Genomic DNA, 24165 nt, shown 5'->3' on the forward strand with positions numbered 1-24165 from the left:
TGTGGTAGTTACAGCAGAGGAAGTGTAATCTCATTTTAACCTGTCATCTACAGCGTAATCTCGCGAGATTACACTTCCTCTGCTGTAACTACCACACATAGAGTAACGAAGTGCAGAGATTGTGAATAGACATCCAGTGGAATGTCTATTCACTGTCTAAACACTTCAGTATCATTAATGTGTTAGTATAAGTTAGCACATAGCGATCTAAAAGGATCCCTATGTGCTGAGGTAATGAATGGAGAAGAGTGCATGATGCTGATTGGTCACTGATTGGTCAGCGTCATACACTCCTCTGTACAACGCCCACTTGGTCTAAAGTAAAAACATGCCAACTTTGGCATTAAGCAACTTATTAGCATAAATCTAAAATCGCTAATAAAGTGGTGAAAACAGATAGTTTTTTTAAAATAAAAAGCATTACTGTCATCTACATTACAGCGCCGATCTCCTTATGTAGGAGATAGGGCACTTATAATGTGATGACAGAGCCTCTTTAAGAAATGTCTATACATTCATCTAATAACTATGGCATTGAGTGATGACAGAAAAAATATCTAACTACCATGTGCTGGCAAAATTGGGAATTATAGCCCAGGGGTTTTTGTTTTTCCTTCCCTTGGGTCAACTGGATCTGTGAATGATAGACATGAGACATTTGCCTTTTTTCAACCTCAGTAGCTATGTTACGTGCAGTAACAATTGTGAATAATGAACAGCAGGGTCGTAGCTATAGGAGGGGAAGGGGTAGCAGTTGCACTCCGGCCCTCATGCCTAGCCAGGTCCAATGCACCAATGCCACATAAAAACCCACCAGTATTTGGAGAACAGCCCATTTTTCCGACCATCACTGAATACTAATTTATAATAGCATTTGTCTTTGATTCTTAATATGATCACTGAAAGCTTACAAAGAATTGAAAACTTATTTGCGTTTTATTTACATTATAAACCTATACAATTGTTGCCTTAATAATGATCAGTAACATAGGACTGGTTTCTTGTATATTACAGTCGTAGTTATGGGTTAGATAGATTTGTACGGTATCTGGTCTGATCTGCCCTTTTTCAAAAGATCTTGTTCAGGGATCAAAGACCTGCAGTAACCCTATAACTACCTCAACCCACATATTGTACTTGACCCAGTTTTTCTGACCAGTGGGACAGATTCTGCAAATGTTTATAATCCATAGGAATGTACAAAATTCTGTGCATAGAAACTCAGACATTTTCCTTTAGTGGACATAATCTGGAGTACAGTTGAAAAGAAAAATGGGGTTAAACGTATGCAAGGAGTGTTTTCCCTGAATTGTATATTTTGAATTGCAGGAACTTTTTGATCTTTCTTTGGGATTTTTCTGCAGGCAGCTGGGACATATGTTTCTTGTTTAAAGGCCCTTTCCTTCCAATGTTTGCTACACTCCTATGTAGTTATAGGGCAGTCTGCATGAGTCAGTGTCATCATGAGCTTAAAAAATTCTTTGTTTTCTAACTTATCCAAGAACAATTTAGACCACAGTGGCCTGAAAGTGGTGTCAGCAAAAACAAAACACCATTTGGTTAAAATTGCACAGTCAAACAGATCTAGACATCTTTCAATAAATAATAAATTTCTTATTAGAAAAGTCTAACGTCTGAATAATAATGCACATCTACTGTTTTACCTCATTAGGCTTGATTTACACACAGCATTTAGCTCAAGTTGAATTAGTGTTTCTAGGGTGGACATACAAATATTTTAGCGGCAGTATGCTGGTAGTATGCCCAGAGGCGTAGCTAGGGGTTTAGCACAGGGGGGACAAAACATATCTGAATGGGCCCAAACCCAGTGGGCCCCCCTTTCGCATGTTTACAACTGAAGAGGCGCATTCTAATTATATACCAGCCATCATCCCTGTAGATAACCCCCAATATTCCCTGTATATAACCCTCATCATCCCTGAGTATACCAGCCATCATCCCTGTATATATCCCCTATCATCTCTGTATATACCAGCCTGCCTAGTATATACATGTAAGATGGGGGTTATAAACAGTGATGATGTCTGATATTTACAGGGATGATGGGGATTATATACAGGGATGATGGGGGTTATATAAAGGGCCGGTGGCTGGTATACACAGGGATGATGGGGGTTAATGCAGGGATGATGTCTGGACTACCCATCATCCCTGTATATAACAACCATAATCCATGTATATAACAACCATCATCCCTGTATATAAACCCCATCATCCCTCTATATGCCAGCCAGGTTACCCCTGCCATATAGGTTTGTACGGCGTAAAACTACCGCTCCCAGCATGACCCGAACAATGGTATGGATATACTGGGAGTTGCTGTTTCACAAAAAGAAAATCATACCACCCTTCATCTCACTGCAGATCATACAGTGCCACAGTACTGATTAGAGGCAGAATAAATATTTACATTAAGTGACTCACCGGAGACGTCTTTTCAGATTCTAGTTGTTTGCCGCTCAGATGTCTTCAGCTTCTCACTTTATAAACATTTCTGCACCTATGAACGAAGATAAAATTCTCATGGTGTCACACACTATTTACCTAAATATAATAGCACCATACACTGCACCTCTAATTATAATAGCACAATACACTGTGTCCCTAATTATAATAGAACCATACACTATAACCCTGAATATAATAGCACCATAAACTATGTCCCTGACTATAATCGCACAATACACTGTTTCCCAAATACACAGTGCTCCCTGTAGATAGTGCCCCCCATTGATCCCCCTGTAGATAGTGCCCCACATATAGCCCCCTGTAGATGGCGCTCTACAAAGCCCTCTGTAGATAGTGCTCCACATATAGCACCCCCTGTATATATTGCCCCACATATAGCACCCCCTGTATATATTGCCCCTCATATAGCAGCCCCTGTATATAGTGCCCCACATATATCCCCCTGTAGATCATGCCCTACATATAGCCTCCCCTGTAGATTGTGCCCCACATATAGCTCACAGATAATGCCACTCACACTAAAGTGAAAAAAACAACAACTTTAAATACTCACCTTGATCCCGTCCCCACGCCGTCCTGTGTCAATGCTGGCCTGCTCTCTTCTGAGCAGGTTTGCTGGGCCTGAACGACGCTTGCGTCGTTGAAAGGCGCTGATTGGCAGGGCAGAATGACTTGCCCCGTCAATCAGCGCCTTTCAACAACGGAAGAGGCGAGATGACCTTATCGTGTCGCTAGCTTTGTTGAAAGGCGCTGATTTGCAGGGCAGAATGACTTGCCCCGTCAATCAGCGCCTTTCAACAACGGAAGCGGCGAAATTACGTTATCGCGTCGATAACGTTGTTGAAAGGCGCTAATTGGCAGGGCAGAATTACTTGCCTCGCCAATCAGCGCCTTTCAATAACGGAAGCGCTAGAATTTTTGAAAGGCGTTGATTGGAGGGGAAAGTCATTCTGCTCTGCCAATCAGCGTCATTGTTAGGCGATGAATGGTTGGGCACGGAATGTGCCCAACCATTCAGAGATTATGCATGTAATTGTATCTGCCTCCTATAGACGCAGGTACAATTAGAGCAGGAGGGGGTGGCAGCGGTTGGTTTCAGTTGCGTAGCCATCGCTGGGGCAGCAGGAGCGGCAGTCAGGGCTGTTGCGGTGGCCCCTCGCCCAACCTGCCCCCCCGCTAGCTACGCTACTGAGCATGCCACATGGCCAAGATCCACCAGGCGATAGTGCATTCGGTTTTACTACAAGTTGCCACAATTTTGCAATGTGTATAATGGGTACGTGGCTTGTTTAGGTGAAGTACATAGTTTCAATGCGCTTCACCTGTACAAGTCACACAGCCACACAGCCAAAAACTTGATGTAAAACTGAGCGCGGCATTACTTCACAGGTCTTGGATGTACGGCACACTGCGGCTAATGTGTCCAGGCACACTTAAGGAGTATTCCCACGTCAGACATTTATGGCATATCCACAGTACATGCCATAAATGTCTGATAGATGCCGATGCCACCTGTTGGACCCTCACCTATCTCTAGAACAGGGCCCCCTGACCCACCCGTACTACCTTCTTCCCCTGTAGCTGGGCTGAGTTACGAGGTGTTTGGGTTTTCCAGAAACAGCCAAGCACGTTTTGCTATTTTGCTTCCAGAACTCTCATAGAAGTGAATAGAGGATATGGAAAGAGCATAGCACAGCGAGCAAAGGCTGTTTGCTTAAAAGGGTTGTCCGAACTGGACAAACCCTTTCCATATGCCCTTTAACCCCTTAACGACCGCCAATATGCCTTTTCACAGTGGCTGCTAAGGGTACTTATGCCAGAGCGCCGCCTTTTCACGGCGCTGTGACATAAACCCGGCACGGGTGTCCTGTGCTGACTAAAGTGGGTGTCGGGTAGTCTAAAGACAGCCGGGCACCTGCTCTAACGGGCAGGATTGTATATATGTATACATGATGGAAAGATTTGTACCTCTTCTGTGTCATGGAACTACCCCTAGTTTTGGCTTCTAAATAATGATACAAAATACTGACTAAAATACTGCCGTGTCAAAAAGGCCTAAATGTCATAGAACCAGCAGCTAAATTTCTTATTTTTTTCCCCAGTATTATTTACTCTAGCTGGAAATGCAGATGGCAAGCCTTGTAAGTTTCCTTTCAAGTTTCAAAGCAAAAGCTACGACAGTTGTACAACTGAGGGAAGGTCGGATGGCTACAGGTGGTGTGCAACAACAGAAGACTATGACCAGGATAAATCTTATGGATTCTGCCCAGAAACAGGTGTGTAATTTAAGTCTGGCATTGTAAAGTGAATATTAAAGCACATGTCCACCTTCGTAACTTTAAGACCGGGTCCACACGGGATGGAAATACTGCAGATTTTCTGGGCGCAGCGGGTTACTGCACCAGCCCGGTAGGTAAGAATTGAACAGTTCTTATCCACATGCTGCGGAACATTTTCCGCATGGAAATCAGAGCATGCTCATTTTGTCACGGCTGTTCACAGCAGATTTCACCCTTTTCAATGTAAAATCCATAGTGAATCCCCAGCAAAGTTGTGTGTTATGTGCAGAATCTGCTGCGGAACCACAACAAATGTGCTATATGTGTGGGTACCCTCACAGTTTATAAAGATATATAATATACAAAAAAAGTATTCAAAATATTGCATTCAAAATTAAAAAAAAAAAAAAAAAAAAAAGGATTCTAAATATTGCACCTTGTACATATCCTAAATTACAGAATATATTTTAGTCCAGGGCAACATTCAGAATTTTGCCAGTTTCTATTAGAAACCATTGTTAAGCTTTTTATCAGACACACATTTAACAGTTCAGACTACTATAGAGTTCGAGGGTAAAAACAACACTTACTGCATTTCCCAAAATGCAAATAACTGGACCTAGCTCTTTGCAGACATTGGGCAAGGGGAGATTCCAGCTCTGAAGCCAGCAGATTTATGAATGCAATTATACATAAGAATGTTCTATAAGACAAACTGTCTCTCATGATCATTATTACTAATGCAATTAAATTGCATAACAACCCCTTTGGCAAATAATGTATATATTGCACATATTTTCTACAAATATATAACATTACAACAATACTACTTATTATTAAGATACCACTCACCTGTAGCATGTTGGCAACTGACAGGCACATATCTTAGGCTGTGTTCACATCACCGTCTGTGTTCCACTGAGGGGTTCCGTCTGAGGTTTCCGTCGTTTCCTCAACGGGAAGGCAAACGGAAACCTAGCTAATGGTTTCTGTCTGTCACCGTTGTTACCGGGTTCCGTTGTTCTTGACGGAACCAATAGCGCAGATCCTGGGCACTGTGGCACTATCTACATGGGCATGGTGTATTCACATAGACATTTTTTTAGCGGCCCGTGAATATCTACAGGGGAGCAGTGTGGCGCTATCTACAGGGGGCAGTGTAGCACTATCTACATGGGCACTGTGTGGCACTATCTACATGGGCACTGTGTGTGACACTACATGGGCAATGTGTGTAGCACTATCTACATGGGCACTGTGGCACTATCTATATGGACCCTGTGTGGCGCTATCTATATGGGCCCTGTGTGGCACTATCTATATGGGCACTGTGTGGCCCTCAGTACATGGGCACTGTGTGACACTCTCTACAGGAGCATTGTGCCACAATCTACATTGGCACTATGGCACTATCTACATGAACATGATCATGTGACCTTCCTGTGAGGGTTTTCAGGGGTTGGGACAAAAGAACCCTGACAAATGAAATTCATCCATTTTTTTAACAGCTGTAAAAAACGGATCGATGGTAAACGGATGACAAACAGTTGTTAAAAACAGTCAGAAGGCCGGGAAATGGATGAAAATTTGGAAACTCACTGATGCAAAATGGGCAGGAAAAACATGACATTTGATCCGTTTTTAACTGCAATTTTTTTTTCACTGTAATGTGAATATAGCCTAAAAGAGAGAGGTGGCCCAGCCTTGTGTTATCCCATCCCTGTAGCTAACAATGCAGTTCCTTTGTAGAACCTGTTCAGGTTTGCATCAACCCATAGCAAACAAGTCAATGGGGAATTGGTTTATTGTCATATAACATGTGGAGGGGGGAAACAAACAACCAATACCTTGCATCCTAATAGCGGTGGGGGGAGCATTTGAATTTTGCTATGCACACCACTGACTACTGCCCTGGAATATCTAAAGTGAGGAGAGTTCTCTGTGTATTTTTTCCACTGTAGCAATGTGATGTATATTGCCTCTAAACAACAGCTCTCGTCAATTCAGCATTTGAATATAAATAATATATATTCACGGATCCAGAAATCCATGTTATTCCTTAAAAGGATTTTTTAAGGTTGTAAAATGTAAGTTTAGAGTAATTTTTCAAGCCAGCTTTAAGTGACTCATTGGTTTTGACTGGAGCGACCGTTTATGAAAGAAAATCCCCACTTTTGTTTTTGTTGGCTAATCTGAATAGTATATTAGAACTGAATATCTCAGGCTGCTTCTCTTTAGTATTAACCCTGGTGACTAATCATTTCTAGGGGTCATAAGTGATTTTTTGTGAACTTATTAGCTCTTGCTGGGTTGTAAACTGTAGAAACAAGTAAATTCATTATACTGTTCATAGAGAGTAAAGAATAGCAAAGGGATGATTCAGTCTGGGTTGCCGGAAAGCACTGTGTGCACAGCCAATAACACAGGGCATTTTGGGCTAAGCTGACGGAGAAAGCAAACAGTAAGACTCTGTAAAGGATAACTTGGGAGGTCAACGCTCTCTTATTTTGTCAGTCCATATAAACAAGACTACTACTTTGTATCTTGCCAGTACTATGTTTTTCTGACTTCATTTATATCAACAAGGACTATTGAGCATTTAAAGATTAGTCTGCTTTTACATCCAAAAATTATATGGAGATTTTTTTGGGCATTTTTTTTGCAAGAAGGTTTTTTATTGTTTTTTGTTGAGGTTTTTGTTTAAGTTTTTTTATTTTTTATCTCGCAACTATAAATATAAGAATCTTTCAGAAAATCATCAGGTTTTTACTTCCACATTGGCAACAAGATGTGTCACCCTGAATGAAATGAAAGTGAATGTGTCCGTGTTGCGACCCACAGATTGCTGCGACCGTTGCAAAATATGACACAACAGTTGCAAAATATGCAGCAGGTTTGGATTTTTTGTGACTGTCATGTCAAGGTCGCGCAACCTGCAAGTCGCAATGCGGTCACGTTCTCTTTCATTGCCTGCGATGCAGGCAGGGCGACACAGCGATCTCTGGTAATGTGACCTGTGTTGCGGACAGAGTTGCCGTGCAGCCCTAGCTTTACACAGATCTGAATACTTTTTTAAAGCAACACATCTTTCACATTAGGGTGTTTTAAGAGTGCTTCATTGCTGACTGTTAACTATATACAGCTCTAGATTTGGCTCCATGTAATCCTATTACAACCTTTTCAACTGCGGTCATGCCTATAGTTGGTAGACTTCTCCCCCCCCCCCCCACTCCAACAACCATGCACTTTTGTGTAATGCCTATGGAACAAATTCTCAATCTCCTTGTTTCCCTTTTAAGCCTTAATTATATTTTTTGATTTATTATTTTGGATTGTTTTATAATTTGTCCATGTTACAGTAATTGAAATGTCTGAAAATATTCCTGTTCTCCAGTAGCTGTATTATCTATCCTGGGCTTGGTGCTTGTTAATCATTGAACTAGTAGCGCACCCCAAAATTCCTGTCAAATGGATCTGAAGGACCAGCTTAAACAGCCCATAACTGTATAGATGACATGGCTCATATATATCTATAAATTAAACTTTTTTTTTTTTTAAATATATTTTTACAGCACTGTCCACAGTTGGAGGAAATGCAGAAGGCTCCCCATGTGTTTTTCCTTTTACCTTTCTTGGCAATAAATATAACTCATGCACCAGTTCTGGAAGAAGTGATGGCAAACTATGGTGTGCCGCCAGCAGCAGCTATGACGATGACCGCAAGTGGGGTTTCTGTCCTGATCAAGGTACACAAAGGAAATAGACAGTATAATGGAGTGGATATATATGAATCTATTGTTTAGAAATCCAGAAATGTCTAATTGATGAGTATGTCTCTGAATAAAGTATTCCTTGATATACAGTGTAACCTATACAGAAGTCCACCCACTTAGGTCCCATGCACACAACAGTTTTTTTTATCTATCCCGAAATACTGACCGTAAATACAGATCAATAGGCATCCGTATTCCATCCTTATATACGGATCCATACAAAAAGAGGGAGGGTGCAAATTATGTCATCAACATGTTGACTAGCAATGCTTCTGTAAATACGGACGGTTTACGGATGCACATCAGCAGCCGTCCATATTTACTGAAGCTCCCATAGACTTCTATGGGAGAGTCCCTGCCGTAATTACTGACAAGAATAGCACAGGTTCTATGATTTTTTTCAGCACGGACACCCATCAGTAAAAATACTGAAAGGTGTCAGTGGCCAATAGAATTGAAAGGGTTCTGTAATTACTGTCAGTAATTACAGATGAAATATACTGTCATGTGAATGGGGCCTTATCCAGACTAGATTTCCTGCGACAGATTTTCTGTTCCACCATATACTATGCATAATTCCCATCTTCTTTGAGAAGACCACCCCCACTGAAGACCACTTTTCAAAGCAATATTGGGTGTATGTCTCAAAGAGGTTTCACTGTATATAATTTACCTTCCCATCCCTTCCTTCAACAACAATCTAATAAATGTTTTTCCTCAGGGTATAGCCTTTTTCTTGTTGCTGCCCATGAGTTTGGACATGCTCTCGGGCTCGAGCATTCTGATGACCCAGGTGCCCTAATGGCTCCAATATACACTTTTGTCAAGAACTTTCGACTCTCGCAAGATGATGTCAGTGGGATCCAGGAACTTTATGGTGAGTTAATCTACTGGTGAATTTAAACCTGCAAGAATTAGTGTAAAATATCAGATTGACAGTCACATTGGACAGTTTATTTTTTATTATTAAATATTTTCTCCAGTTTTTATGTATATAAAGCTCCATTATTGTATAAGATATAACTTATATATTATATCTTGTACTGCAGACTTCAGTTTTTAACAAACCAAATATTTTCCTCATGCACCTTAAAATACCTTACCCATAAATGATTTCCAGAAATCACATTGGCACCTATTCAGGGAAATACCTGATTCTGTATAAAATTAATGTGCTCCAGGCCAACTATGGATAAATGTGCACAGTACAAGGAAAGTCAGCTAAAACTATTTCTGAACTAGTACCCCACCCATGAATAACTGCAATGGCTTCATCCAACTGTCGCTAATATCTTTTAGATGTAATGTTTCCACTCTGGATCTGTACACTTAAACAACACATGTACAATATATTAGATGTATTAGTTTCATTATTACCATTGTACCATTTAATATACCTTCACAGTTTGCCTTTCACAGGCTGATTAGACCTATCATATCTGCGGCAAGGTGTTTCATATTCAAAAGTATTGCCCTTGCCCTCACATATAGACTTATACACATATACTGACCATTAAAGGGCTTGTCCAGTGTTTAAAAAATATGCTAAAAGCAGGAATTGTGATAAAATGTAAAACAATAGCCATTACTCACCTATTAATTTCCCCGCCGCTCCAGCATCGATGCTCCGGTAGTCATCGACGATCTTTGTTTACTTTGCTGTCAACGATAAGGTGCCATAAATCCACATGAACCCTGCAGTCAAGCATTGGCCTTAGCTGTGATGCTTGCATGTATGGCAGGAGTACTGAGACCGGTGATATTCTGCAGCAATCACATTAAAGTACGGCACGTCATCACTGACAGCAAAGTAAACAAAGATCGGCGGGAACTACCGGAGCATTTGCACTGGATCGATGGTGGATTTAATAGGTGAGTAATGGTTAATTTTTTATTACATCGCATTTCATGCTGTTTGCCTATTTATTAAAATCATGGAAAATCTCTCTAAACTGTTGTTACTACTACAATTTTAGAAATATTAGTTGTGGAAATGCCCTGATAGCTACATGCTTTATGCACAAATTAAACTGCACAGTTTTTCTGCATGGCAGTCGGTGAAATGTGCAGCAAATACACAAGAAATCAGTGACAGATATGGAGAGCAACTGTACATGTATAGACAGCTTTCCATTGGCAGCCGAGATGAATCCATCCTATTGTTTGGGATTGGTAATGGTTTCACCTGCCAGAGCCCTTATAATCATTGTTTACTTCTGATGTCGCTTACCCCCGCTCCCTGACGTTGCTCTCCCGGTTGGTACTGCTTTTCTTCCGGCTGCGGCTCCTCTTCTCTTGTCCGCCATCGGTCTGCTTTTGGCACACTGCTGCTGCCCTCTTCTTGGCCGACACCTACGTTCTCATCTTGGCCCCCGTGTTTTTTTTCCATCACACTGATCTGCTGTTGTCAAAATTTGCTAGGTCTATGGGGGATATGTACAGCCAGGTGAATCAGGACCTAGTAGTGTGAGCACGGTATGTAGGGCCAGCATGAGGTATTTTGGTGCTCCAAGCACACAAAGCAAATGGCGACCCCCCCCCAGAACTCTGACCCCCCCTCCCCACCAGGCACTCGCAGTGCCTGTGTCACTTACTAGACTTAGAACCCCCCTGTCAGCCTGAAAGCACCACTACCTCATCCCCACCTCCTTCCCTAATCCTTTATATTTACAATTACAATCTGTAGTGTGCGGTGCCAGTGCACCTGCCAGCTGATCAATTGAACAACACAGGCTGTTTTTTTTACGTTTTAGTTTTCTGACTGGCTTGCATGCTCACATCTGCAGTCAGTCAGATCAAGAGATGGCTTCCCTTCTTGCCAATGAGCGCTTTCCTCCTCAGAATCGATGGAAGTGCTTATTGGTCAGCTCAGTGACACATGACAATGTGATCACCAATAAGCTCTTTCACGTTATGATGGTAAAGGTGCGTATTGGCCAAATGTCAGTGGCACTAAGTGGCTCTCCTCCTCTGCTCTTCAGCCCGGATCACGGTCTCCTGCCTCTCTGATGTAGCGCCGCGGGCAGGAGGTGGACAGTGAATGTGAGGGCTCTGACGTCTTGATGAGTACCTGTCACGATCTGTGGGTATGTGGACCCACTAGGCCGCACCGACGTAGCAGAGTAGCAGCTGGCCAAACAACAGAGTACCAAGTCTATACTGCAGTCCAAGCACACGGGTACCTGTAATAGTCCAGACAGTAGCAGCGGCTTAGGTACAGATGGTACTTTGACGGCAGGTGATGCAAAACGTGGCAGGAGGTACCAGGTGTGGTAAATGACACCAGTCGTGGTGTACAACAGCAGGAGTAACAAGCGGCACAACATGACCACAACACTAGAGAGGGCACAGGAACAAATACAACACAGGATATAGGATACAGGTAGCAGGGCACGGGAACACTGGGAACAGGATATGACTAAGGGACCACTTGCAAGACTAACATGGGAATACAAACAATGCTCAGGCAAGGAGTGAAAGGGCAGGGCCATTTATATAGTCCAGGGTGATCTGGGAATAATTAGTTAATTTTTACATGTGCACATGCTGGCCCTTTAAGGCCGGGGAATGAGCTTGCACGCGCACCCTAGTGGTCACAGCAGGACAGGACGGCCCCATGTCCTGGCGTCTCCGGGGAGGGAGACGTCGGCAGAATGATAGAGGTCTGCGGTCACCAGCAGGTAAGGAAAGACGGCGGTCCGCCACCGTGGCCGTTACGGTACCACTGTGGTGATCAGAGCCGTGGCGGTACTGTGCTTTAAAGTTCAACTGCTTCTTTCATTGTCTGTGTCTACTCACTACAGGAGCACTGCACTACCGGTAAGGGGTTAAGCGGTGTGAATGAAGCAGGCAGCAATCATCATCAGTATATTCAGACAAATATTTGTTTCAATAGAATTGCGCCCCCCCCCCCCCCAGTTTGAGCAGAGTTAGCCCCCTAGGTGATCACCTATCTCTGCCTACCCGACGTCCCAGCCCTGACAGTACGGGTCTTTCAGGGAAGACAAAAAAGTTGAACCGCTCAAAGAGAGGATGTGTAGGTTGTGCATGGGTCCCATATCTTCAGGAGGGAGTGTAGGGTGCCCCGTGAGACTGCAGTCAGCTTCTCATTAATCATGTAGTATTGTATTCGGACCCTAAGCTCTGGAAAGCAGAGGGCGGTTGTTTCCAGGAGCCAGCAATCACGTGTTTTTTGGCTAAAAATAGGAAGCGGATTAGCTTCAGCTTAGCACAGGAGACCTCCTCAATGTTGTTGAGGAGGACTTCCAAGGAGCATTTGGTCAAATCATGGCCCGTAACAGTGCTGATGAGGTGGTATATCTTAGACGACTTTGGTGCAGGTCTAATACGTAGGTATGAAGTACATCACCAGTGGAAGTACAGTCCCTAAAAATGGTGGGGGATAGCCAGGTACTGCATGGCTATACGATTAGGTGCGAGACACCACAGCATCAGCACTTTGTACGAGGTTTCTAGCATAAGTGTATTAAGGGAACCCTTGGCCGTAGATTCCCAAATCTTGCGACATCAAATTATATTCTTCAGGAAACCCAACTGTATTGCAAGAACATTTCAGTAACTTTAGTCTCTATCTAGTGCTTTTCCATTATGTTGTCAATGTTCTTTTGTCCTACTGCTGTAATTCTTGTTAGGAAACTGACTAATAAGCTGTTGGGCCATCCACATACAGGTGATCTCCATTTGGCCAACTATGAGATTTTTAAATCCATTTTACTGTCCTACTGAAGATTTGTGTGTATCATGATATTGAAGATGAATGGCCAATTCAGACAATCGTGTATGCTGTATGTCAGCATTGCTGGCATGATCACATGTTGGCTGTTAACCCAAGTAATGGTGGCCAAGGAAAGGAAATCATAACTTGAAAATGTTGCATCTTGAGGTCATCACAAATTGGGGGATTACTGAACTAAATGTTTGTTCTTCATCTGGTATGGATTCCAGCCAATGTCATTTTTGGACGGTTTGGTTGATATCTTCCTACTGTTTACTTTTGTTTTATAATTATACCTCTCATAATTATATCTCTTCCAGGACAGGGATCAGAGAGTAAACCTGGACCAGGACCAGGACCTGGACCAGGACCAGGACCTTCTCCCACTTTAGGCCCTGTTACTCCAGAGCTTTGTACCAAAGACTTAATATTTGACGGCATTTCACAAATCAGAGGAGAGATATTTTTCTTTAAAGACAGGTAAGAAATACAAAAGTGACTGCTGGTTGTCATGGTTTGACTGTTGCTTTTACATTTGTGTCTCTGTACCTTAACACCGAGTTCTTTCTAAATAGTTTTCATATTGTATGATCAATATACCGATATATTATATAATCAATAAAATTGTTGGAAAAAGAATCTGATTTAAAAAATTGTTTGTTCTTACAAAATGCTTTATAATGGGAAAAATGTAAAAAATGATAAAGCTGCTGCATCAGTAACAACTATATATAAAAAAAACAAAAACGTTATTTATCCCACGGAGTAAATGCCGTAAAAAAAGCAAACTAAAAAGCAATGACAGAATTGTATTTTTTGGTCTTCTCGTCTCCCAAAAAAAGCAATACCAAACAACAAAAAGTCACCTGTACTACAAAATGGTACCAATTGAAACTACAACTTGTCTTGCAAAAAATAAGTTTTCATACAGCTGTGTATGGTAAAAAAAATAAAAGTTACAGCTCTCAGACTGTGGCCTTACAAAATAATACAAGGAAAAAAAAGTATTTATATTGTGCAAAAGTAGTAAAATATTTAGAAACTATATAAATTTGGTATCCTTGGCCTTTCGAATGTGGAGATGAAAAAACTAAAAATATTGTCGCATCCTTAAGGCCCAAACTAGGTCGTATCTTTAACCCCTTCCCGCTGCGGCCAGTTTTGACCTTCCTAACAGAGCACCATTTTTCATATCTGACGTGTCAATTTATGTGGTAATAACTTTGGAATGCTTTTACCTATTCAAGCGATTTTTGATTGTTTTCTCGTGACACATTGGACTTTATGTTAGTGGTAAAATTTGGTCAATACATTCAGTACTTAATTGTAAAAAACACCAAAATGTAGTAAAAAAATTGTAAAAATGTGCAGTTTTATAAATTTAAATGCATCTGCCTGTAAGACAGGTATTAATGCCACACAAAATAGTTGCTAATTCACATTTCCCATATGTCTACTTTAAATTGGCATAGTTTTTTGAACATCCTTTTATTTTTCTGGGATGTTACAAGGCTTATAAATTTAGCAGAAATTTCTCACATTTTCAGGAAAATTTCAAAAGGCTATTTTTTCAGGAACCAGTTCCGTTCTAAAGTGGCTTTGAGGGGCCTAAACTTTGCAAACCCCATAAATCACCCCATTTTACAAAATGCACCCCTCAAAGTATTCAAAACAGCATTTAGGAAGTTTCCTAACCCTTTAAGTTTTTCACAGGAAATAAAGCAAATATTTATAAATTTCATTTTTTTTCCCCAGAAATTCATTTTTAATCCATTTTCTTATGTAACACAGAAGGTTTTACCAGAGAAATACAACAAAAAATGTATTACCCAGATTCTGGAGTTTTTAGAAATATCCCACATGTGGCCCTAGTGTGGTAATGGACTGAAACACAGGCCATAGAAGGAAAGGAGCACCTAGTGGATTTTGGGGCCTTCTTTTTATTAGATTATATTTTAGGCACCATGTCAGGTTTGAAGCGATCTTGTGGTACCAAAACAAAGGAAACACCCCAAAAAAGACCCCTTTTTGGAAACTAAACCCCACAAGGAATTTATCTAGGTGTGTGGTGAGCATTTTGACTCCACAGATATTTCATAGATTTTATATATACGGCAGATGTCGGGAAGGGGTTAAGGGGTTAATGTTTGCTGAACTATTTCAGTTGCAGATTAAAGAAAAAGCACTTAAAGGTGAATTTCTATTTTATATTGTTGTGGAGTATTCCTATGATATGTCATAACATGGGATGGGAACAGCTCTATCCATGGAAAAACTGTGAACAAGTCACATTGCTTATTTAGCACTGCAGCTTCATTCTAAGGATTTTTGGGGTCTCGGCAAGGAGTTGTCAGGAACCTGAGGGATCAGAAAAACAAGGTACTATCTAATATACACTGTAAGGCCTCATTCACATGAGGGTGTCTGATTTGCGTATGCAAAAAGTGGGCCGTGTCTCACGCATATGACTGTCTGTATTGCATCAGTGTGGTTTCCGTGTGGCATCAGTTTTTCTCATCCCTGTTTCTCACTTCCTAGTTTTACTTTTTTTCCATTTCTTTAGCAACTGATGCATGAAACCCCCAGACAGCACAATATATTACAAACTGTGGGTCGCGTCCCCCTGGGGCGTCATGTGAAGACCTCCGGGGGGTCGCGAGTCACTCACCGAGGTCCCGGTTCCATTCAATGCCGGAGCAAGGAGCTGACGGCTGACTCCTTGCTCCAGCATTCACTGTGCCCTGAGCAGCTCGACGCAGGCAGGAACGATGTAGCGACATCATCGCGCCTGTCTGCGCCGAGTCACTCATAGCACACACCGGAGGATGTGAAGGATCCTCCACCCGGCGTGGGAACGGGGATAGGTAAGTAATTATGTTATTTTGCTATTATTCACATATGGGGGCATTATACTGTATGGGGGCTGATATGGCGGAGGGCATTATACTGAATGGGGGGCTGATATGGCGGGGGCATTATACTGAATGGGGGGCTGATATGGCAGGGTGTATTATACTGTATGGGGGGCTCATATGGCGGGGGTATTATACTGTATGGGGGGCTGATATGGCATGGGGCTGATGAGGTGGGGGGCATTATGCTGCATGTGGGGGCTGATATGGGGGAATTATACTATATGGGGGCATTATACTGTATGGAGAGCATTATACTGTTTGGGGAGCTGATATTGGGTGCTTTATACTGTATGGGGAGCTCATATTGGGGGCATTATACTGTATGGGGAGCTCATATGGGGGCATTATACTGTATGGGGAGCTCATATGGGGGGCATTATACTGTATTGCTGGCTGATATGTGGGGCATTATACTGTATGGGGAGCTGATATGGAGGGGCATTATACTGTATGGGAGCTGATATGGGGGCATTATACTGTATGGGGGCCATTATACTGTATGGGGAGCTGATATGGGGGCGTTATACTGTATGGGGAGCTGATATGGGGGCGTTATACTGTATGGGGAGCTGATATGGGGGGCATTATACTGTATGGGGATTTGATATGAAGGGGCATTATACTGTATGGGGAGCTCATATGGGGGCATTATACTGTATGGGGGCTGATATGGGGCATTATACTGTATGGGAAGCTCATATGGGGGGCATTATAATGTATGGGGAGCTCATATGGGGGAATTATACTGTATGGGAAGCTCATATGGGGACATTATACTGTATGGGGAGCGGATATGGGGGCATTATACTGTATGGGGAGCTGATATGGGGGCATTATACTGTATGGGGGCTAATATGTGGGCACTACTGCAAGGGGGCAGCTATGTGGGGCATTATACTGTGGGGGCTGATATGGGGAGCATTATACAGTATGGGGCAGTTATGGGGGCATTATACTGTATGGGGCAGATATGGGGGTATTATACTGTGTGGGGGCAGCTATGGGAGCATTATACTGTGTGGGGGCCTTATACTATGAGGGCTATTGGGCAAGGCGGCTGGGCATAGGCACGTGCAGGGGTCTGGTGATGGTGGTGTTGAGGAGGGGTAGGGGGCCCCAAGCTGAATTTTTGGACCCGGGCCCATGAGCCTTTAGCTACGCCCCTGTCACCAATCAAATCCCTCCTGGCAGTTCTGAGACCACTCCCCACCCAGCTACACCTCCCTTGGTCATCTGTATGTCCCCCATTCATATAGTGCTGCTGAAGAGATTATTTCTTCCCTATCTATGAGACTAGGAGTGCAGTGATATAATAGGTGAGTCCATACAATGATTAGCTGTAGAGTTTTAAAACTCCCATGACTCACACTGACTGTCTGTACTATCTGTGAGTGATGTGCACAGAGAGTTCAGTGTATTTCTATGAGATGCTGCTTCTCACTGTCTCCTGCTTTTAAGGACTGACATAGAAAAACCTATTACAAGCAGGAGGCAGAGGTGACAGCCTGAAGCTACATAGGGATACACTAAAGCCTCATGCACACGACCGTAGCCATGTGCACGGCCGTGATTTTCAGGTTGGCCGGCAGTGGACTGACAGCCGCGAGCCGCTCGCAAATCGCGGGCCATGCACATGGCCGCGGCCATTATTTTCAATGAGCCCGGACCGTAGGAGACGGCTGTAATAAGACATGTCCGTTCTTTCTGTGGTGCGGGCTCCCAGGCCATGCACGGACCTTGACCATAAAAACTACGGTCGTGTGCATGGCCCCATAGAAATGAATGGGGCCGCAATTCTCCCGTGGATTTTCGGGGGAATTGCGGCCGCAAAAGCACGTTCGTGTGCATGGGGCATAAGACTCTGCAGTGTGAGGACAGAAGTTCTATGTCACTGATCTATCACTTGCTGCACTTAGATAGGACAGAGTGAGTGCATTGTGATGAGACTCCGTCCCCTCTGCCTCTGCAAAGACCGGAGCATTATGGGAAATGTAGTCTGCATTAGGGCAACCATATCAGAGGGGAAGAATGAACCATGCTGCCAGAAAACCCATAAATGGCACATCAACTAGAACAGGAATACACAAGAGCCTCTACATTATTGTTTAATAATAGCTGCAATATATAGCCCCCAAAAAATTCCTGGAGTGCTTCTTTAAAGTGACAAAATGTGTTTTTAAGTGAAATTATTTTAAAGTTAGAGCTCTAAACAGGGCTCATGCACATGACCGTATTACAGATTCTTGGGTTTTGGATCCATATCAGAATTCCTAGATTTCTGTGGGTCTTCTCTGTGTGGCTCACATTTTATATTGAAAAAAATGATTGTGTTTTATTGCATGCTGAATTACAAAGCCCTAAGTTCAAAAATGTTTAATCATACTTTAAAAAATATTGTACACCCTTTTTAAAATGAGTATATAAGGTAAATCTAGATGGCAAAATGTCCTTCCTTTTCTTAAAATACCCTAATTACCTTTAATCTATATCTGTTTATCTCAAGATTTATATGGCGATCAGTAAATAGAAGGAGCAGGCCATCAGGACCTCTGCTAACTGCTACTTTCTGGCCAGAGATACCTGAAAAAATTGATGCAGTTTATGAAGATCCTCAAGATGAGAAGACGATTTTCTTTGCAGGTGAACAACAAATTTACTAGTTATTCATATTTGTCAAACTATTTTCAAAAGTAATGTTCATGCCTATGCATATAAGTGTCTATGTGGAAATGTATGGAAAGCAGGGGGATCAATGTTCATCATCGCTGGAACCCATTAGATCCTGGTACAGTATATTGCAGACTTAGAATGGGGCTATACAGCGACATTTTGTTGCATCTAAGTCATTCTAAATTGTACAAACTTCAATGTTTCCATATAGGAAACAAATACCTTAGGTAAACATTGAGGTTGCAGCCATCCTGCGATTTTACAGCTACTCGAATGACCAACCGTCACTGAGTCCCCCCATCTAGACACAATGTATTTTTTTTTTTTGGGAAAAAAACAAAACATTTTTATGTTCCATTGTATAACAACAGTGAATAACGATCAAAGAGGGGAGTTCCCTTTAATCATGCTGCGGTCACGGACTGCGGCAATCAAAGAGTTAAAAAGCTGGGGTCTGAATGTTTTCTGACCCCAGCTGGCTGCTCTAAGATCAGGAGCTGTAAGTTACAGCTCCTACTTAGAGCTTGAGCGCTCACAGGAGCGCTCATCAGCCTCTTCTACAGCGACGCCAAAAGACGTCGCTGTAGACGAAGCACCTGCGCCGCCTGCCATAAAAATACGGTGGGCTGTCGTTAAGGGGTCAATAGATGTACCTTTAACCCCTTCAGGACTGAGCCTGTTTTGGCCTTCAGGACGAAGCCGATTTTTCAAATCTGACATGTGTCACTTTATGTGGTAATAACTCCGGAATGCTTTTACCTATCCAAGCGATTCTGAGATTGTTTTCTCGTGACATATTGTACTTTATGTTAGTGAAAAAATTTGGTTGATAAATTCAATATTTATTTGTAAAAAACACCAAGATTTGGAGAAAATTTGCAAAAATTAGCATTTTTCTCAATTTAAATGTATCTGCTTGTGAAACAGATAGTAATACCACACAAAATAGTTACTAGTTAACATTTCCCATATGTCTACTTTATGTTTGCATCGTTTTTTGAACATTGTTTTATTTTTCTAGGACGTTACAAGACTTAGAACTTTAGCAGCGATTTCTCATATTTTCAAGAAAATTTCAAAAGGTGATTTTTACAAGGACCAGTTTAGTTCTGAAGTGGCTTTGAGGACCTTATATATTAGAAAGTCCCCATAAATCACCCCATTTTGAAAACTGGACCCCTCAAAGTATTCAAAACAGCATTCAGAAAGTGTATTAACCCTTTAGGCGTTTCACAAGAATTAAAGCAAAGTAGAGGTGAAAGTTACAAATTTCATTTTTTTTTTACAAAATTCATTTGTAATAAAAAAATTTCTATACCACAGGAGGTTTTACCCGAGAAATTTAACTTATTATTTATTGCCCAGATTCTGCAGTTTTTAGAAATACCCCACATGTGGCCCTAGTGTGATAATGGACTGAAACACCGGCCTCAGAAGCAAAGGAGCACCTAGAGGATTTTGGGGCCTCCTTTTTTTTTAGCATATATTTTAGGTACCATGTCAGGTTTGAAGAGGTCTTGTGGGGCCAAAACAATAAAGACCCCCAAAAGTGACCTCATTTTGGAAACTACACCCCTCAGGGAATTTATCTAGGGGTATAATTAGCATTTTGAACCCACAGTTTTTTTTGCTAAATTTATTTGAATTCGTTTGTGAAGGTGAAAATCTACTTTTTTTCTGAAAAAACTTAGAAATTTTTAATTTTTTCAAGGAATAAAAGAGAAAAAACACCCCAACATATGTAAAGCAATTTCTCCTGATTATAGCAATACCCCATATGTGGTAATAAACTGCTGTTTGGACCCACAGCAGGACTCAGAAGGGAAGGAGCACCATTTGGATTTTGAAATTCTGATTTTGCTGGAATAGTTTTCAGTGCCATGTCGCGTTTGAATTGCACTGGAGGGAACAAAATAGTGGAATCCCCCGGAAAGTGACCCCATTTTGGAAACTACACTCATCAAGGAATTTTTCTAGGGGTAAAGTTAGCATTTTGACCACACGGTTGTTTTGCAGAATTCATTGGAATTATTCTGTAAAGGTAAAAATCGACTTTTTTTCTGAAAAAAGGTAGCCATTTTTAATTTTTACAAGGAATAAAGGCGAAAAAGCACCCAAACATTTCTAAAACCATTTCTCCCGATTACGTAAATACGCCATATGTGGTAATAAAGTGCTGTTTGGACCCACAGCGGGGCTTAGAAGGCAAGGAGCGCTATTTGGCTTTGGGAGCTCAAATTTAGCTGAAATGGTTTTTGGGTGCCATGTCGCATTTGCAAAGCCCCTGAGAGGCCAAAACAGTGGAAACCCACCAAAAGTGGAAATTACACCACTTAAAGAATCTATCTAGGGGTATAGTGGGCATTTAGACCCCACAAGTCTTTTGCAGGATTTATTAGAATTGGGCCATGAAAATGAATATCAACATTTCTTCCACTAAAATGTTGCATTTTTTTCAATTTTACAAAGGATAAAGGGGGTAAAAGCTGCCCAACATTTGTAAAGCAATTTCTCCCGAGTACGGCAATACCCCACGTGTGGTCATAAATGGTTTTTCATTAGAAAGTAATTAACCCTTTCTGGACTGATCCATTTTTTTCTTTTCCTTTTTAGTTTTTTCCTCCCCGTGTTCGAAGAGCCACAACTTTTTTATTTTTCAGTCAATAGAGCGGTATGAGGGCTTATTTATTGAGGGACGAGCGGTCGTTTTTATTGGTACCATTTTTTGGTACATACAACTGTTTGAGCACTTTTTATTACATTTTTAGCTAGAGCGAAGGTGACCAAAAAAATTTTGCCGTTTTAAATTCTTTATTTTTCACGTGAGACGCTCCATACATCACCCCCCACACTAAGACATGCTATGTTGTGGTGCGCGAAGGGGTTAATGCGCAGCGCATGGTGCGGAGTGAAAATTACAATTTTCCACTCATATGCCACTTTAGTGCACTATATGTTATGCCCAGTTTGTGCCACTGAAGACAAATACCTCATAAAATATTAACCGGGTTCTCCCGGGTATGGCGATGCCATATCTGTGGACGTAAACTGGTGTTTGGGCACGCTGCAGGGCTCAGAAGGGAGGGAGCGTCATTTGGCTTTTGGGGCGCAGATGTAGCTTGGTAGTTGTTCTGTTTGGGGTTTTACTGGTGTTTCAGTTTGTAATGTGGGGGCATATGTAATCTGTGCGGGGTACATCAGGGTACATGTTATCTGTGCGGGGTACATCAGGGTACATGTTATCTGTGCGGGGTACATCAGGGTATAATAAGAGGGTATAATAATGCAGTAAATAAATAATAATCCGCAGATATGTGGCCGGTGTCGCACTGGTAAATGGTGCCCGATCTTATCTGCTTTTGGAACACTCCGCACATTTTGCATCGCCATATTCTTAGAGCCAGAACGGTTTTATTTTTTCTCCACCGGAGCTGTGTGAGGGCTTATTCTTTGCGGGACAATCTGTAGTTTTCATTGGTACCATTTTGGGGTACCAGAAATTTTTTTGATCACGTTTTATTCCATTTTTTGGCAAGCAAGGTGACCAAAAACCATCAATTCTGACAATGTTTTTTATTTGTTTTTTTATGGCCTTCACCCTGGGCTATAAATGACCATTATACTTTATTCTGCGGGTCGATACGATTACAGCGATACCAGATGTATATAATTTTGTTATGTTTTGCAGCGTTTGTGCAATAAAATCACTTATTTATAAAATAAATACATTTTTGTGTCACCCTATTCTGAGAGCCATAACGTTTTTATTTTTCAGTCAAAAAAGCGATGTAAGGGCTTGTTTTTTGCGGGACGGGATGTAGTTTGTATTGGTACCATTTTGGCGTACGTGCGACTTTTTGATCACTTTTTATTGTATATTTTGGGAGGGTTGGTAACCAAAAAATTGTGATTCGGGCACAGTTTTTTGTTTATTTTTTTTGCGGTGTTCACCGTGCGGGAAAAATAATATTACAGTTTTATAGTTGGGGTCGTTACGAACGCGGCGATACCAAATATGTGTACTTTTTTTAACGTGTTAATTTTTTTCCTATAATAAAAGACTTATTATAGGAAAAAAAGCATTCTTTGTTTATGTCACTTCTAACTTTTATTTTTACACTTTTTAAAAACATTTTTATTATCTTTTTTTTACTTTTTTTACTTGTCCCACTAGGGGACACTTAGACTGGCAGCTCTGATCGCTGCTGGAACACATTACACTACACACGTAGTGTAATGTGTTCTAACTGTCATTGTGACGTAACTGTCACACTGACAGGAAGCATCGGAGGACCGGCCGGGGGCTGATCCTCCGAGGCTTCCGTACATGGCAACCCGGAGGTCATTGTCTGGCCTCTGGTTGCCATGATAAGGATCGCCAGCCCCCGCAAATACATGTGGGGGGCTGCCGATCCGCTGTAAACCTCTTCGATGTGGTGATCGCAATCGACCACCGCATCGAAGGGGTTAATTGCCGATTTCAGCGGCGACAGGCCGCTGATCGGCAACGGGGAGAGCAGGGCTGACACCCTGCACAGTTAACCGCCGCTGCGGTGTAGCGCCGCGCGGCGGTTAACTGTTAAAGCGCGGACGTAACTGTACGCCAAGGTGCGCAAAGTTACAGCTCACCTGGACGTACAGTTACGTCCAGGTGCGGGAAGGGGTTAACAACATTTATAGTCTGTGAAGATAGGTCTTATCAACTTTGTACATGTGATAGAGTGCAATTTTCCTAATTTTCTTTGCAAAATTGATCAACCTGTGTCACATTGCATAGGGATTGTGTTTCAGGCCTAGTTGTGAGTTTTAGTTCTAGTTGGATTGCGGTCTGGACTTTCTGAACAGCCCAGTACCCATGTTATCCTTTATTTCTCCATGTCCACAAGTGAAGGCTTTATTGTTATTTACCTTTAAATGATCGACTGATAGGTGGTGGTAGACTTGTACTAAGAATAATGTTTGAAGTGAGGTTAATCCAATAGTAGATGGGACAAATTCATTACTTTGGCACTATGCCCACGCCCGTGATTTTCATGGTTCCTTCCATTACCGCAAATATGAGCCACAGAAACTAAGGACATGTCTTATTACATGTCTTATTACGGCTACAGACTTGCCGATAGAAGTCAATGGGCCCGTGGAATCTGCGGATACACCTCCGTGTGACATCCGTAATTTTGCGGATTAGCGAAAGTGTTACTAAGCGATGACACGAAGTCAGCATAAGTGTTTTCCTTGCACTTTTTTTTATGTGATCCGCATGTTGTGGATGACACACGGATGACACTTCATCCGCAAAATAC

The 24165-nt window shown here is 41.9% G+C and overlaps 1 protein-coding gene across 1 annotated transcript in view; it reads left to right on the plus strand.

The window, feature by feature from the left end:
• MMP2 (matrix metallopeptidase 2) overlaps nt 1–24165 on the plus strand; it is a 52331-nt gene that overhangs the window by 16258 nt on the left and 11908 nt on the right. The window contains exons 6-10 of the mRNA XM_075836915.1: nt 4593–4766; nt 8342–8515; nt 9264–9419; nt 13598–13757; nt 18696–18832. Coding sequence (XP_075693030.1) covers nt 4593–4766; nt 8342–8515; nt 9264–9419; nt 13598–13757; nt 18696–18832 — 801 coding nt within the window. The remainder of the gene's footprint in view (nt 1–4592; nt 4767–8341; nt 8516–9263; nt 9420–13597; nt 13758–18695; nt 18833–24165) is intronic.

The sequence above is a fragment of the Rhinoderma darwinii genome, chromosome 9 (assembly GCF_050947455.1).
Source record: "Rhinoderma darwinii isolate aRhiDar2 chromosome 9, aRhiDar2.hap1, whole genome shotgun sequence".
In the NCBI taxonomy this organism is placed as follows: domain Eukaryota; kingdom Metazoa; phylum Chordata; class Amphibia; order Anura; family Rhinodermatidae; genus Rhinoderma; species Rhinoderma darwinii.